General features: G+C 36.3%; 1 protein-coding gene across 7 annotated transcripts in view; it reads left to right on the top strand.

Moving 5' to 3' along the window:
* Positions 1-16,817, top strand: part of ERBIN (erbb2 interacting protein) — a 120,042-nt gene that overhangs the window by 67,966 nt on the left and 35,259 nt on the right. For all 7 annotated transcript variants that reach the window (XM_075446905.1, XM_075446902.1, XM_075446904.1 and 4 more), the window contains 4 exons: positions 1,800-1,878; positions 2,618-2,707; positions 8,974-9,030; positions 14,933-14,996. In XM_075446905.1, coding sequence (XP_075303020.1) covers positions 1,800-1,878; positions 2,618-2,707; positions 8,974-9,030; positions 14,933-14,996 — 290 coding nt within the window. The remainder of the gene's footprint in view (positions 1-1,799; positions 1,879-2,617; positions 2,708-8,973; positions 9,031-14,932; positions 14,997-16,817) is intronic.

The following is a 16,817-nucleotide window of genomic DNA, read 5'->3' as shown; positions in this document are numbered from 1 at the left end:
AACCAGAAGTGTCAGAAATCTTGGCCTGTGTTACAGTTGATGGTTCAATTTCTTCTGGTCCCTTCTACTTCCATATTTTATTGTCAAATCATTTAGTATGACAAACAGGTTCTTGCCAAGAAAGACCTAGAAGTCTACTTTGGCAGAAGTGGTGTCTCTGCTTAAGCTGAATTTACAGAAAAGTCAGCATGGTGACTTTGCCTGTCAATATCGCCGATTGACCTAATGTGAAGGTATGTGGTTTGTGACTACTTTTCTTGCACGTGTTATTACTGTGTCTGAAGTCCTGATATACCAGGTCAATCTTGTTACTGCACAAACACACAAAAAACTAAACTCTAAGCTAGCATCAGAACGTGTGTAATTTCTTCTGTAAGTGAAAATGTTACTTGGCAGTTGATGCTTTGCCATGTTTCTTCTGCTTTGATATTCTCAGAACAGATACGTGTAGAGACATAACTGAGTCCCATCTATCAGTCTGAATGAGAAGACACGCTGCCCTTGTCTTTCTGTCTGCAGCTGGACTGTAAGAGAGCGAATGTTGCTTAGAGCAGCATGAAATTTCACACTCTGCCTAGCCTAAAAGAGAGCGTCCACAGGGTACAGTTGGGGGTACAGGGTCCTGCTTAGTGGTCTCATCCTCTGGGTTTAGGCTGCCCTCTCCGTGCACCTGATAAAGCACTCTAGAAACAGACACGATTACATGCATTAATTGAAAGGCAAAGAGCTAAGATCTCTGTTACCTGAAAACACAGTTGTTTTAAACCAACTTTATTTTACTAGTATATGGATTTTCTTCAAAAAAAAAATAAAAAAAATAAAGTGTGTTCTTAATCCGAGTGCAGGGATTGCGGTATGAGTGGTTGTCATACTTAGGACATTTTTATTTAAAAGAAAAACTCGTGTCCTAACATGTAAGAACAATGTATTGATACATTGCAAAGGCAGCTGCAGTTGTGATAACCATGGTTTTATTTGTTTTTATGGTATACTAAAGACTGAGGTGAAAGTCTTTGGCAGTAGAATGATTCAGTACTGATTTCCTATTGATGTGGTGGATACCTGTCTTCTATTTTCAAGGTCTGTTTTATCAGTTCTGGCAAATACAAATTTGGCAGATATGTGGGTTGCAAATTCACACTGATGTTTCTGGAGATAACCTTAGAAAAAGAGGAGGTTCCTTACTGTTTTAATTTTCAGACAGAAGTGCGTCTGCAGTGGGTTTGTCCTTGTCTACAAACAGTCCGAAGCTAACAGCAAGCACATGTCACATTTTGGGATATCTGTTCAGAACCATGAATGCTGTAAACATACTTCAAGATTTGAAGCCTTACCACTTTACCTGGGTGTCTTACAAGCTGTGCATTTGACAAACAGATCTTGTGGGAAACTTTGTGCTACCATGTGTATGAATGCCTTTTTAAAAAACAAACAAACAAAAAACCAGCAACCCTGAGACTGAGGGCCTGATCTTAAGTACATTACAAAGTACAAATACTTCAATATTTGATGATGAGCAGTGGGAATTGTTAGTGTGCTGTGTGTCTATAATGCTGCTTGGTGAGCTGCTTGCTAAGCTGCAACATGAAGTGCTATAGGAATAGAGTAGTAAAAGGACTGCAGAAGAGTATTTCTTTAATGAAAAAATGTATCTAAAATGAAATATCAGGGAACCAGTCCACTTGTTGCTAAATGAATTAAAGTTTTTATGGCTAACAGTTTTATGTGCATCATTGTTATGCCTGTGATGGAGTGTAATAATTTCAGACTGTTTCCCTGCCTTTCCCTGTGTCTTGCAGGCATACAGGAGTTTCCAGAAAATATAAAAAACTGTAAAGTCTTGACAGTTGTTGAGGCCAGTGTAAATCCAATTTCAAAGTAAGTTTGTCATTTTTTGGATGGCTTATATTTTGTGTAAACACTGCTGAGTCTCAGACTTGCTGCAGACATGCTCCAAGCCTGGGAGGGAAGGAGCACAGTTACCTGAGAAGTATCTTAGTTAACCTCGTTGCACTGTGATACAGTATAGCTATGTCATTATGGTATTTTGCCCAAGTTAATAGGGTATGTAGGTAATCCTGCATTGCACCACATGTCTTTCTCAGCTTTTCAAAGTCCATCATTTCTCTGTGATAACAGAGAAATATGCAAACACTTTTTTTTCTTAAGAACAATAATTTTACTCCAAAGCCTGTACCACTGTTTTTCAAACTTAGTTGATGTGAGTAGATTTCACTGTCACCTTCTGTGGTGACAAAATTAATTTGCCAGAAGTAGCACTGCTGGTCATATAAACTTCATGCAGTGTAACTCTTCTGAGGAAAAAAAGTCTTGCGTAGGTTTTAATTTATCTTATCAGGTGTCAGGACATCACAAATACGTAGCAAGGCTACATTTATTGTGTGTAGTTTCTATTGCCTTTAGATATTGTCATCAATACATAAAAATAATTTTGAAACTAATCTGACAGATCAAGTATCTAGTGCAATTTTGTAGAAATTCTAGTACCACCTTCATTTCAATGTTATCAGTATTTAGGACTTCAATGCTATACTGATGTTTAAGAAAATATGACTTAATTGAAACAAAGGCACTACATTATTTTATTTCTATATAGGCTTCCAGATGGATTTTCCCAACTGTTAAACCTAACACAGCTGTACCTGAATGATGCTTTTCTTGAGTTTTTGCCAGCCAACTTTGGCAGGTAAGTTGAATTTGAAACTTAGTATCTACATTTAGTTTTAAATTTATGCAGACCAGTTTCTGCTGCTTCTCCAGCAAAATGTGAACTCGAGGGGAGGAAGTATGCCTTACCAATCCATTTATGCTGCATTTAATTACAGAAAAAAACCCTGAATCTTTATTGCCTTTTTTAGTTGGACTTTTGAAGGACACACACAATGCTTATAAAGAGCTGAGAAATAAGACTCATTTTTGTACTTGCTGCTTTTACAACACAACTCTAGTAAGTACACAAGACAATAGTTCTGAAATACGGGTTGGTTAACATTTAGTAATTGGAGTGAAGCAAATAATGACATTTGTAATTCCAGTTGTCTTTTCTGGATGCACAAATTCCTTCATGCACGTCTGTAATTCTGAATTGCCTTGTCAGGAATTTTTCTGAACGACTTAGCATATTTACAGTGTGCAGTCTAAGCAGAATTGTTCCACATAGTGGCTTAAATAAAAAACAAATACCAAACCCCTACCACTTCATAATGGATTAAATCTTGCAACCAAAAGTGAATGGAAGAGTCCTAGGTGAGCGTAGTTAATCCTATTCTCTGTATCATGCTGATGTAGCCATTTCTGCTCTTTTTCCCTCTCTTCACTCTTACTTCACACTCTCTTTTCCTTGATTGTCACTCTCCTACCCTATCCCAAGTCCAACAAGCCTCTTTTTCAGGAAATACGGCTATTAGTTAACAAGGCATATTGCTGTGTGGAAGCAATTGCCTTAGGCTGTATGGTTATAGTTGGGTCAGCACAGTTTGCAAGAGATTAGAAAAGCCCCCAAATGGAGGGCTGCAGAAGTTTGGCAGATCAGGAGATGTACAATGAAAGAAGAGCACAGGTGCAGTCCATTAAGGACCATTAGTCATCTGTGGTCAGAGTCGTTGTCCTGTTCTTTTCTGTCCAGTTACTAGTAATTCCTTGCTGAATGATTAAAGGCAGCAGATATGTTACATGCTCAGCTAACAATAAAGCTGCTTATGATGGAGGAGCATTAATTATCATGCTTGTTTCTAATATACAAAGTTTGTGTTTCAACAAAGTTTGTTAAGGTTGAAGATGAAGTATCTGGAAGACACATATTCTTTACTTGTTGGTGCATTTTAATGATTGCCTATACATTTTTCTGTTCTGTTTTTGAATAGTCTAACCAAATGGCAAGGTTTTCTTAGTAAAAAAACTAGCAATACAGATGAGATGTAAGACTAATCATATCAACATGAAGTCTTCAAAGTAGTTAATCTTGCCAGTAGTTTAAAAAAGCCTCATTATAATTTTTTCTTCATCAGTGTCAACTTCTGTAGTGCTTAATGGTTAGCGAAATGGTGAAGTCATTAATTGCTAACAGCTTAAGAATAAATTGATTACTGATGGCAACTTGAAAGCCAGTTCTCCAATGTAGTGTTTCTCTTAATAGCTATGAAAAATTCAGCCCCGTTTTTAAAATATCAGTAGTGGCTTGCAGCATCCTAGCTTGAAGCTGAGAGAATGAAACTGAAAGTAAGACTTTACTCATCAGCTGTTTTTAAATGAATTCAAAGTATTTATGTAAGTTTACCTGCTTATAATGGTATTGCACAGAATAAATGCTATTCTATGGGAAAATAATATTTAGATCAAATAAATTAAAAAATAATGAATTGGCAAAATGTTCTTTTAAAGGGAGGTTCAGACCCCTTTGACATTGAGTACATCTGTTCTGTAAGTGATCAGGCTGCTCTGCCACCCCACAACTTTACAACTAGGTATAAACACATGCTAGTGCAAACGATCTTTCTAACGTGCGCTTTAGGATATGGGATAACTTTTTTTAAAAAGAAACAAACAAAAAAGCTGTGGTAGAAGCTTTTGGGATATTTAGAACATTGTTGGTTAATTTCCTAAAGCACAAGCCTTGAACTTCTTCCAGTTTGGTGCATTAGTTGTTTTGTGTATGGCCTTATAGCTATTCCTTTTCATTACATGCAAAGGCATGAAGTAACTGAGTTCTGTTGCCTGCTCTTACTGGCACCTGTAGGCAATAATGCCTTCTAAAAACTAAGCCAATGCTATATTAAAGATAGAAAGGTTTTTATACTCCATGTATCAGGGTCTCTGTTCCAGCAGTTTAGATTAGAAACCTGATTTCCCACATCAGTTTCTCTCTGACTGTTCATATTCATTTGTTCGACACTTGAATTGCTATTGTCTCCCATAGGTGATGTCCCCTGTTCTCTCACCTGCTGTTTTTATAGTGTTCTCATAGCCCTCTCTTAGTTTCTTAGACTAAACAAAATTCTGTTTCCCTGTGGTATGGCAGGTTTTCCTTTGTATCTGGTGATATTAACGTATCTTGGAATGAGTTTCAGTTTGAATTAATTTTCTTCTTTTTGACAGAGGGTGACATGTGTAGCTATCTTTAGAATTCAAACGGAGATCTCTTCATGTCTTGTACAGTGTTGTGATTATCTTCTTGTTTCTCTTGAAAATGTCTGTGGTTATGCTCTAGTGTTCCAGTAACCCTTTTTGCAGCTGCTTAGTGTCATTTACCGCATGATTGACTAATGCATTGGACAGCTCAGCTAGAAGTGGCTGATGACTCTGTAAGGAAATTGAGTGCTTTACTTGGTGCTGTCGCATCTTGTCCCTTTGCTATTTTTTTCAGTCCTTAAGCTTGTACAGTTGTTTTTCTGTAGAGTCCTAATAATTCATTGTATTGTTTGTGATGGTGTTCTGTGGCACCTGCCAACTTTAACATTTTACCTACGCTTTATAATTGCTGTTAAAAAGTATTGAACAGCATAGGCCCAAAATGGGTTTTTGAGCACCCCTGTCAGTAACATTCAGCCTGCTGCTTAGGGAAGAAATCTTTGTGTAATGCAAACTACTTTTTAAATATTCACACGGAGTTTTATTACATTTACATCCATGCTTTATTCTCACCTTCCAAATTTGTGCTAAAGCTTTGCATACTATTGAGGTCAAGATTATCCAATCATTTTTCCCCTTCTTTATGAGTATTACATAGTTACTGTCCTTCAGCAATGTTGTACAGGTCCAGCCTGTTAGACTTACTACAAGTCACCAGACTTTTGATTAAATGTGCCAGTTCCTTTGGAATTCTGAGGTCATAAAGTGGGTTTTTTTCTTCCACTCCCAAATTCTAATTTGAGTGCATTAATAATGGCACAGATCCCAGAGTTAGCCTTTATGCCAGTGCACAGAAATCTGACAATTGCTTATGCTTACCTAAGAAAATGGTATCTGTTGTATGTAAATACATCATGTATATTTACATTTAAATATAGAAAAAAATAAGCAGAGCATTCTAAACTTGAAGCTCACTGCATGCTAATTTTGAGAAAGGGCTTTAAAAGGGAATCATTATTTACTGATGGATGTTTAAGATAAGCCCAGAGTTTATATTCAGTGTCATTAGAAAAATTCTGAGAATGTTGTATATAATGGGGTATTGCGTCCAGAGACTTTTTACTGTGATGTTGCAATGAATTTAATTTTATTTGTCTTTTTCAACAATTTGCCAGTAGTATTAGCAGTAGTAGGTCTTTTTAGTAGTATCTACTTGGGGATAATTTTTTACATAAATGTACAGTGCTAATCAAATTTGGGACTTAATGCAACCTGTTGTAGGATACATACATTTCAGTCCTCTTGCCTTTGCATTTTAGTTACAAATTAAGAAAAAATATTCTGCATTAGCAAAACTGCAAAGGAGGTGGAAAATAAAGAACATCTCTCTATGAAAGATTTTTAGCTTTCCAAGGAATGACTGCTATTGAACAGTGAGTTTTTAAGTATACATGCTATGCATTTCTTTCATGTTTTTTACAGAATGTGTATTTAAAGAAATCAGATTTAGGAGGAGTATTGATCTTATCCTGGCAAGGTGTTCATGTAGAGATTTTGTTTTACTTAGAAGTTGAGCTAGATTTTAAAAGCAGGGAAAGTTGGTTACATTAAATAACAATACTGCAACAATAATTTTGCTGAGACTGTTACACCAGGCATACTTAAAGTTTAGTAATACTCTGTTACAGCTTTGTGTTTGGGTGATGTGTAAATATTTCTGTGGTGATGGGTTTTTACGTTTGAGAAATATTTCTCTATGAGTAGAATGGCACAGGAAATACATATTCTGCCACTATGACTTCTATTTTTCCTTTAGTATAGGTGGACTCTGTCTTTATTTCTTTTCCAAATTAAACCCCAGGTTTTCAGTTCCATTATAGCAGTTCAGATGCGTAGCATGAGTGTTTACACCAGCAATTTAAAGAGCAGCTAGGCTGAGTGTTTGATGTGCACTATTATATTAAACTTTAATTAACTCTTACAGTCATAATGGAAGAAGTGACAACTGCTTCAGTCCAATATTTCTCATCAATTGCTGCAAGAAAATTACTAGTTTAGACACAGCCTGTATCTGCCAGCCAAGAGAGTTGAAGAGGTTTCCCTGGTAGCCTCTGCGTAACTCTCTACACGTGAGAAATTTGATATTTGTGTCTCCAGTTTCTTAGGGTTAGCTGAGAGAAGAGTAGAATATGAAACAAGGTTACAAAGCTGTGAACCTTTCTGTTGCCAAAGCCAATCTTTGAGTTCACAGAATTAGCTTGTTGGAAGTGTAGTACAGTCAGTTCTGGCTAAAGTCAACAAAGTGTAGGAGTGCCTACATATAGTTTAGCATATGAATGGGGGTTTGCTTCTACTGCTTTCAAGTGAGACATTTGACTGTATATCGGTGTTGTGAAGAAAAGCTATGAACTGTGTAGCTATTTTTCCTGTCATCGAAGCAAAGCACCAATTGGAGCCTAATGCAGTGTTTGGCTTATTCTTGTGTTCGGAAGTCCAAGCCCAAAATGACCACTCAACTCTTAAACAGAAGATGCTTAAACAAACAAGTTCTGTTTCAGCACAGAGGGGTATCTTAGGATGCAGGTAGGCTGGGAAGGCTAGGGAGTCCTCTCCAGTTATATCCTAGATTGACAGCAGTGATATTACCATGAACTGTATTTTTATTAGGGTATTCCTTGAATGATGTTAGAGTATTGGTTTTTCTTTGAGAAGCTGGGGGAGGCGGTTCCTCTCCAGCAATTCTGCCAGATGGCAAGTACTGCTTGCAGTGCTTGGCTATGATGACCTCGACTCTGTTTCAAGGTGACTGTTATATTCTTAGGTTATTCGTAGGCGTGGCAGATTGCTACTTTCAAATGCATCCAAAAATGAGCAAATGTCTAGAGGAAAAAGAAATACTGTTTTCAGCTTTCTATTTTTACTCTAAGTATAGTTCTTACTACTTAATCAGAATTCACGTTTTTGTAACTGTCCTTACAACTTTCTCAGCTGATTACCTTCATGAAAGATCGGTCTGTTTACTAAGATCTTTTTTTCAGTTATGGAACTTAATGCCCTATTTTATGTTGTATGAGGTCTGTTAGTGGGTCACATGTAGAACTCTTGTCTTTACAACCGTGTCTGTATTTAAATCAAACTCAGTTTCTGCACTACTTAACAAAGAGATAGTCTTGTCACAGCAATCCTGATGCAGAAAATTCCTCTCGGGATGGTACATTGCTTGAATGTCAAGACTGCTTTGAACTTATCTTGGCCAAGCAGTTGAGTTTGGGATTTAGAGGTTATTTATCTTGCAACTAAGGAATTACTGAAAGAAAGGTCAAAGTGCCTTCCAATAGAAATACCAAAATGGATTAAAAAGCTGACTAGAAGGAGAATGTGGAAGGAAATCCAAGATGAATTTAAACGTTGTTTTTACCTTGTGCAAGACCACAGATACTCCTCTCATGAGGCTTTTTATATGAAGTGGTTTGATACATTGCCAGTATTAGAAATTCAGCATCTTAACTTGAGTGGACTGATCGTACCTTTCTCATATTAATTCCTGTGTACTTCTGTATATGAAGGTAACATGTACCCATAATGAATCCAATGAAGTGCAATAAAATCTTTGGGATGAAGGAAGACAAATGTGTTCAAAGAGGTGCAGAAGAGCAGGCAAGATCTAGTTTGTTTGCTGCTTTACCAAAATCAAACCCTAATGAATAAATGAATTTAAAATAACATGCAGATTTATGCACAGAACATATTTGTATTATTACAGAAAAAAATACTTCAAACTTGCAGATCTTTTTTTTGAAATTCAGCAATATAAAGAAGATCAGAGATTACTTTTGTTGTAAAATACAGTATATTGTGATAATTTGTTATGCCTTTCTGTTACAGATTAATTAAACTCCAGATATTGGAGCTTAGAGAAAACCAGTTAAAAATATTGCCAAAGTAAGTATGGATGACGTTTATTTCAACTACTTGGGAGGGTTTGTGTGTAGTTCTGCTAATAGTGGAATGCATATTGAAAGGTAGATCGCAGTTTTAAATGTGTGGCTAAGTAACTGGACTGAGTTCTCACAGGGAACTTTCCATTCATACTGCTGAAATTGTATCTCCTTTCAGACTGACTGGTCTGCCTTTTCAGAGATACTTCTTTTTTTCCTGTCCCCATCCAGCTCTGTGGATTTCTGATCCACCTGTTGAGCTTTTAAGTCAGCATGCGGGCACTTCGGGTGATCGTTCTGAGATGTCTGATGTTTCTTGGGCGCAGTGTTGTATGGCTGCCCAGATGTCTGTCTAGATACCATTCTGATGGCTGTCTGAGACGTAGGCATTGGTAATTAAGATGGTTATCTCTAAATCTGATGTCAAGTTTGAGATGCCTGCTCAGAATTACTGAGGGAATGCAGTTCATGTGACTTGAAGATTTTTTGTTTAATATACTTCAGGGCTGAAGAAAGTAACAACTCATTACTGTGTTGAATGGGATCTGTTATGCCCTACCTATTCTGTAATGCAACTGGTTTGCTTGACATAATCGCGGGATATTCCTCAGACATGTTTTCTGTGATTAGTAAAATAGTTCTGGAAATTATTACGGTGTTTGTTTTAGTAGTAAATGCAATTGTACCTCTCAAAATCTCGCATCTTTCTGACCCTGCCTTGTAAGTCTCACTCATTTTGTCAAACCAGCCTGGGTGGATAGTGTGCCGGTTCCTCCTGTTTCTGAGCTAGAGCAGTGCTCTGAATTTTCTGACTTAGACCCTGGAGGTCAAAGTGGATTAGCAGAGGTGTAACAGGTCACTGAAAAAAGAAACATAGATCCCAAAGACGCAGTGTGAATAGCCAGGTGTAGAGTCCTGAATATCTTGTAGTTGGCTGTAAAAGGGGTCTTCCTCTGGCAACAGAAGCTGCTAAAGAGAGGTACTGCTTTTGGTGGATGTAACATGTTTTGGTGGAGAAGAGGAGGAGCTAACAATTGAGTATTCACACTGTGCAGCTCATACGCTGGCAGAGACTTGCATGCAGTAGGCTGAAGTGTGAATTTCCAGCCCCTGAAGTACAACAGCCAGTTTTCTTAGTGACTGCAGTGAATTATATGCCTAAGACATGACCAAGGGGTAAGTTCCATTGGAATTCCCATTTTGTGTGTCTAGATACTGAACTGTGGTGTCTGCTGTATAAAGATTCCAAAACTCATATCTGGAATGAAATGTACAGCATCAGAATGTGTGATTTTAAATCTTCCAAGCGTGAAGCATTTTACTCGTTCAAGTGATATAAATACTCTCTATCCTCCTTCGCCCTTTCTGCTATTACTAATTTTCAGTAGAAAAAAATTAGAGGACACGTAATTTGGGGTAGCAGCTCTGTAAATTAAGTTACTTCCAACTGAGGAACGGTAGCTATAATTAAAACTTACAGCTAACACAGATTTTGTTTATAAAATTACTCTGACTTTAATTGCTATAATTAATTGCACAAGTTACGTACGATATTTTTTAAAAAGTAGTTTACAGAGGTCAGTTGTGGTGATAAGACATATTTAAACAAATGTTGTAATGTATTTAAGCCAAACACAACTTCTGTTGAAGTTGCTGGCCTTTTTTTTTTTTTTTTTTTACTTGAGTGTTTTCAGCATTTTCTGGAAAAATAAGCAGCAGCTGCCATGCGGATATCCTCTGCAGTACATCCATAGTGATCTACAGTATATGCTGAGATGCCACCTTTGTTACTCTCTTCTGGTACTCCTGTTGCTCAATTAAGAGAGACTAAAGCTATTGAGATTTTTTTTTTAATGTAACCACATTGATACGCATTTTGCTACAGTGCAAACATAAATGGCACACGTAGTTTATGTATGATGTACACTGGAGAGAAGAATTCATTGTAGGGTCTGTAGTATGCAAGAGATGAATCTGCCTTTTAGGATAATACAACTGTGCAGCAGTTGACCTAGCCAACAGAGGCATCCATGGCCTGGTTTTAACTGTTATGTCAGAGTAAAAGCTAATGCGAAATTCAAACTTACAGTTTTCCAGACCTAAGTACATGTTTTGAAAGGAACATGCTAAACACCTTTAAACAGTGTAGAAAATCCAAGGGGTTTCTTTTGAAGCTAACAAGATGTAGCAATGTGTGCTAATATTTTTGCTGTAGAACACCACTATCTTTTCTCGTTTCTCTGTCACTCTCACCTTTTTAATATTTTCATACTTACAGCAAATTCTTTCATATTTGTAATGTGAAATACATTTGGATAAATTTCTACAAAATCAGCTAGTCCTTTTGCTGAATTAATCATGCACATAATTTTTAATGCTAAAGCATAAAGCACTTGAAAGATTATTAAGCAAAATGATTAATTAATACCAATGCACTAAATCAACTTTTCTTTTTTGCCAAATGCATCATTTTGCTTGGACCTTACCCACAGTCAGAGACTGCAAAACTGGCAGTATTATAATGCAGACCAGCTCAGTGAAAATATTTCTACTGAAAGCAAAGCAAAAATACACAGACACTATTTGTGATAGGTGGCATAGTTGGGAAAATGGTCCAATGAAAATAAAAAAAGTTTAACGTTGATTTTTTTTTTTAAGCTTCCGTCTGTTGCCTACTTGTCAGTATAAAGAGTAACCTTTTTAGAAAGAAACAAGTCATCTGAGAGTGTAATTATGATGATTCAGAGCCCAATCTTGCTATCATGTGCACCTTTTGAATTATGTGCTATTTGAAGTAAGCTGTAGTGTTAACCTTGGTGAAGCAGACTATTCACATCAGAATCTGAGGCATAATTTAGACTACCTGATCCTTTAGTGTTGTATTGATTTGGCAGCAAGTTCAATAATATGAACTATGAAACAGATTTTCCATTTATGGAAAGGATTACATAGCGCCGTGGCAGAGACAGAAGTAGGTGTAACTCAGTGATCTGTTAACTTTTTGTTTCCAGTCCTGTATTCTTCTTTCTTTAGCACTGAATTTACCTGTTACTTTAACATTGTTGGAAGCTTTGTTTGCATTTTCTGTGAAGGTGTAGTTGCTCTATGAACAATATAGAAATGCAAAAAAATACTAGTCATAGAATAGCTGAAAGTGCTATAGATTAGGCAGGCAGTGGGGAAGGGAAGGAAAAAACTGAGGCCCTCGTCTTGCAAACACATTTGTGTATGTTTTACTAATTACAGACATTTTTGGCAAGAAGAAAAAGGGACTCCAAATCTCTACTGTATTACCCTGTCAAAGTTACATAGCATTAATTTTGCAGATACTTGAGAGAGATTTGCAGATAGTTGCTGTCCTTCCAAATGATGACCTTTGATGAAAAACTGTAGCAGAAGTACTTCCCCCTTCCCCCATAAGACAGTGAAGATTAGGGCAAGAAGGGCAACTTTGCATGGCCTTAGAGCCACTAAAGACATAGCACTAGCAGGATGGGAAGGAAGCACCTAGATCTTGGGTTGGACTGAACTGGAATTTGTGTATCTAGTGTAATTTGGCAGCAGGAAGGAGAGAAGCTTTCTTACTTAGTTGCTGTGAATATCTTATTAGCTGTGTAAACAGTTTGGCCTCGGAGTTGAATGGTGCACAGGAGGAACGAAGAAAAAAAAATCACTCAGACCTTGGAGAGTGTTGGTCTAGGAGATTTTTTTGTGCGTGTGTCTTTACAAAACCAGGAAAATAAAAAGAGAAGAGTTCATGTTGAACTGAAAGAAAAAACTCCACTCATCTCAAGCTGCTGTAAAAAACCCTGTCCAACTTTGTTTCAGTTCAGCTTAATCAAAATTCACTTAGATTTAACTTCTTTCATTTTGTTAGTGTTACCTGTTTTTCTCTTAACTTTTAAATTTGTGTTTATTTCTAAGCTGAAAATTCAGTTCCAATAAAAATCAAGGCACTGTCTTAAAAATGTTGAAAGTACTGTAAAAATGTTAAAATAAACCATTTTTTTCAAATAATCATTTATTGAAACTAATGTATCAAATTCAATCCCACACAGCTGTGATCTCCCTTAATCTACTTTTTGATGAAAATAAATTTTTGGCTGAAATTTAGATAATCAGTGGGGTTTTGAACTGCTCTCTCCAGTAGCCCACAGTCTAGCTGGCATGGCTTGAAAACAGAAGAAATCTAAAACATTTTAAAATTGAAGCCACCAGTAAAAGTACAGTAAGGTGTTGCCCATGAAGTTTTGAAAGCTGCAGAATGGTATGCTAGATCCTTTGAGTGAGTCTTCAGCTGTGCTTCTGGGACATGCATTGGGGCAAATTTGTTAGCAACATATGGCACTAAAATTGGTATTGGCATGGTCTCATAAAGCTTTGAGAAATTCAGCTTATGCAGTATTTCAAAGGAACTTAGGTAATTTATGTTAGAAGCTGAAAATTAATTTTAGCAGTTGGCTTGCAAATAATCATGCTGTCCATGAGCTTCAAGAAATAAGGCAAAATGTTTCTCATGTTCTACTGGAAGTAGGCTTTTCGTGTATTTTTTTCTTTGTATTCTTTGGTACAGTAGGAATGTGAGTTCAAGACTTTCCCCTAAAGCCTGTGTATATTATGTGTGCAGTGCAGAAAATGGCTTCTGCTTTTGTCTTGATCATGTCTTTACCTACTTATGCTAAATTCCTTATTTGTCCCCAGCATAATTACTATAATGTAATGAAAATCAAGTCTATTGACAAATGTTGAGTGTAATCCTTTTTGGAGATTATTTAATGAATAACAGTAATAATAATGTTAACTGACTTCCAGTAAATAAGGCATTTTTCAATAGAATGTGATTTCTAACTGTATATTCAGAGCAACTGTAATAGTGTATTTGAAGAATAACTGAAACTTTTAATATCTGCATAGTCTTGTGCTCATGCAGATGTTTTTTAAAGATATTAATGTTCATACATATATTTTGATAATATAAAAGACTACCATTTAGAAGCTCTTATGTTTAGTTTTTCCAGAATTTTGTAGTATGTACACACAGTTTCTGTTTGAAAGTTTTAGACATTATTAATTGTTCTAAGGAAAGCTATTATTAAATACAATGTCATATGAGTGATATGCAGCCCATTTGAAAATATTTTTAGGTAGTACTGCTGTTGAGTGGAGTACTGATCATGTAGACCACCACCATGTGCAGTGGTAGACAATCTCTATGGATTGCCCAAGGTAAACTTTAATGGAGGAAAAATTTTCCCAAAACACAGCTTGAAATAGTGGATTTTACTTTATTTCAGTCATTGATTTAATATTTGCCATATGTTGACTTAAAGAGTATTGATGCATCACAAAATCCAGTTCAATAATCTGATTTGTTGTAGGTCTAAAGGAATAATTAGGATTCCAGACCATATCATATGGAAGCAACTTTGTCAGCAGCCTGGAGACAGAGACAGGTGTTGCCGGTTACTGTGATTCAACAGTGGTCTTTTCTGTTTTAGCTGATCATTAGGCAGTGGTCTTTCTTTGGGAGGCAAAATTATACCTGACCAGCCTTTGGCTGCTGAGAGGACTTTCTGTGACTGTAGGTGAAAAGCTGAAGCACTCAAAAGAAGGGTAACTTCAGAGTTACTCTTTGTCATAAAGACCACTCTCAGTGGTCTTCGGTTTTTGTAAACTGATCTGTAGGTGAGTTGCAGCCCACTCTTTGTGTGAAAGTCACAGTCAGCATGACCATTATGTGCAAGGTTGAACAAAGTGTGAAAATTTGAACTTATTTAGATATCAGTTACAGAACAGCATCCCTACTTAATATTGATTAAAATAATATATTTATATGAATACAGAAAGATTGGATGTAAATGGTATTTTCTTAAATCTAATTCCTTATTAATCCTCTTCCTATGCAGAACCATGTCCAGACTGACTCAGCTGGAGAGACTGGACTTAGGAAGTAATGAATTCACAGAAGTGGTAAGTTTTGCCTTAGTAACATCTCTTTGTATCTTTTATAAATCTCTTTATCCTTTAATCTATTTTTAATTAATATGAAGATGTAAAATGATATCAGCTTATGAATTCTGCTACAGAGCAAATATTAGGTATACCTCAAACTACTTTATGGAGGCTGTTATAAATATTGTGTGCATATTCTGATGAATATGAGTATATGCTTCCTCAGTCTGAGAACACTCAGTGGTATAGTGTGGTTACTGTACTGGTAAGAAATTAATGGTCATATGTGTTTGAATTATAAACATAATTGTTTGGCATATGATAAATTCTAAACACTTGTTGATTATCACGTATTTAATATTGCAAGTTCTCTGTGATCTGTGCACAATCTGCTTTTATTATTATGTACAAACTATTTAGATCCAAAGTAAATTGTGTTAATTTTAAGATTGAATATTGTTCAAAATAGTATTTACAGTTGAGGTGCTCAGATTTTTCCTTCAGCATGGATCAACTTGTTTCCCATTCATGGTCTCACAGACAAATACATCTTACATTCACAATCACTTAACATCACTCTGCTTGTAAAGTACTTTCCTGGGTGAAGGAATTGAAACACAAGTATAGTGGAATATACTGACCTGCTGTACCATAAAGTCAAGCCTTTATGTGCCACCAGTAGATAATGCAGAGCTGAACAGTTGCCTAGTTGTATGGTTTAGCAGATAGGGAACTGCATTGAAGGAATTGTTTGTTAGTATTATTACACTTCTAGCCATTACCATTACTGCCATATTCTCATTACAGAGTAGATATTCGTGTGGGAGCCTTAAAATAACGTGCTCAGGCCCACGTTAAGCTGTAAAAACCAGTAACTAAGCACAGGCTGGAAAATTACCTGTTCAGGCATATTTTTGACTGATTGCTTCATATCTCCCAGTCTTTTTAGCTACAGGAGTCAATTATTGGTGACTTACTTCACTATGATCTCTTGGTAAAAGCACAAAAAGGTTTGAAACCACTTTTTGGGTAGAAATCTGTCTGAAAGGTGGTCTTCAGTTAAGATTTTCTCTTGGAAAATGAATTAATTGGAGTTAGGACTGCAAGTTATGCAGCAATGTTGCATGTTTACAATGTAACAAAATAGAGTTCTGCATTTAACTGAACTTGGTTGTAGTTGTTACGGTGCAGTAGCACTTGTTTTGTATTACTTTCTCAAGAGGGAAGTTTAAATAAGAAAGCGTATGTTTATGGATGTTTACCAAGAAGTGGTCTTTCCCTGACAAGCAAGATACTTCTACCAAGAAGTTGTAATGGGTGCATGATCCTGCACTTCACATTATGGATGGAGTGGTTTGCTTGTATCATGCAGATATACCCTTTGTTGCTAAAAAATTAAAATTTGTTTTCCTTCTCCCCAAAGCCACAAAATCTTTGTGGTTTTTGAAAAACAGGTCTTCTGAGTTGATGGAATTTGAGGGTTTTTAGACTGCCTCTGTGAGAGGGGAAATTATACACATAACATTTATTTATTGTGTGCTCCAGTTGAAAAATCATACTTTCTGGGGGGAAAAAAAAACCAAACACTTTCTGTAAGGATTATTTAGTGCTGTGGTCAAGTTCTTAAAAGACTTTTGTATATCTAGTGTATATTTACATTTCAAAAAGTGAATTACCTGGGTTTTCTTTGATGATCCAGTGAAACAAGCATATATAGCTGCCATAGTAAGACATTACTTGAAGCTGCAATAGGTGAATCACTGAAGATGTTTATGCCTTTCACTGAATTTTTACTGTTTTTTTTTACTGTTTTGGGTTTTGAGGTTAGATAGGATGTAG

This window comes from Opisthocomus hoazin, chromosome Z (genome assembly GCF_030867145.1).
Source record: "Opisthocomus hoazin isolate bOpiHoa1 chromosome Z, bOpiHoa1.hap1, whole genome shotgun sequence".
NCBI lineage: Eukaryota > Metazoa > Chordata > Aves > Opisthocomiformes > Opisthocomidae > Opisthocomus > Opisthocomus hoazin.
Note: the sequence above shows the minus strand (reverse complement) of the source record. Positions and strands in the feature narration are given on the sequence as shown.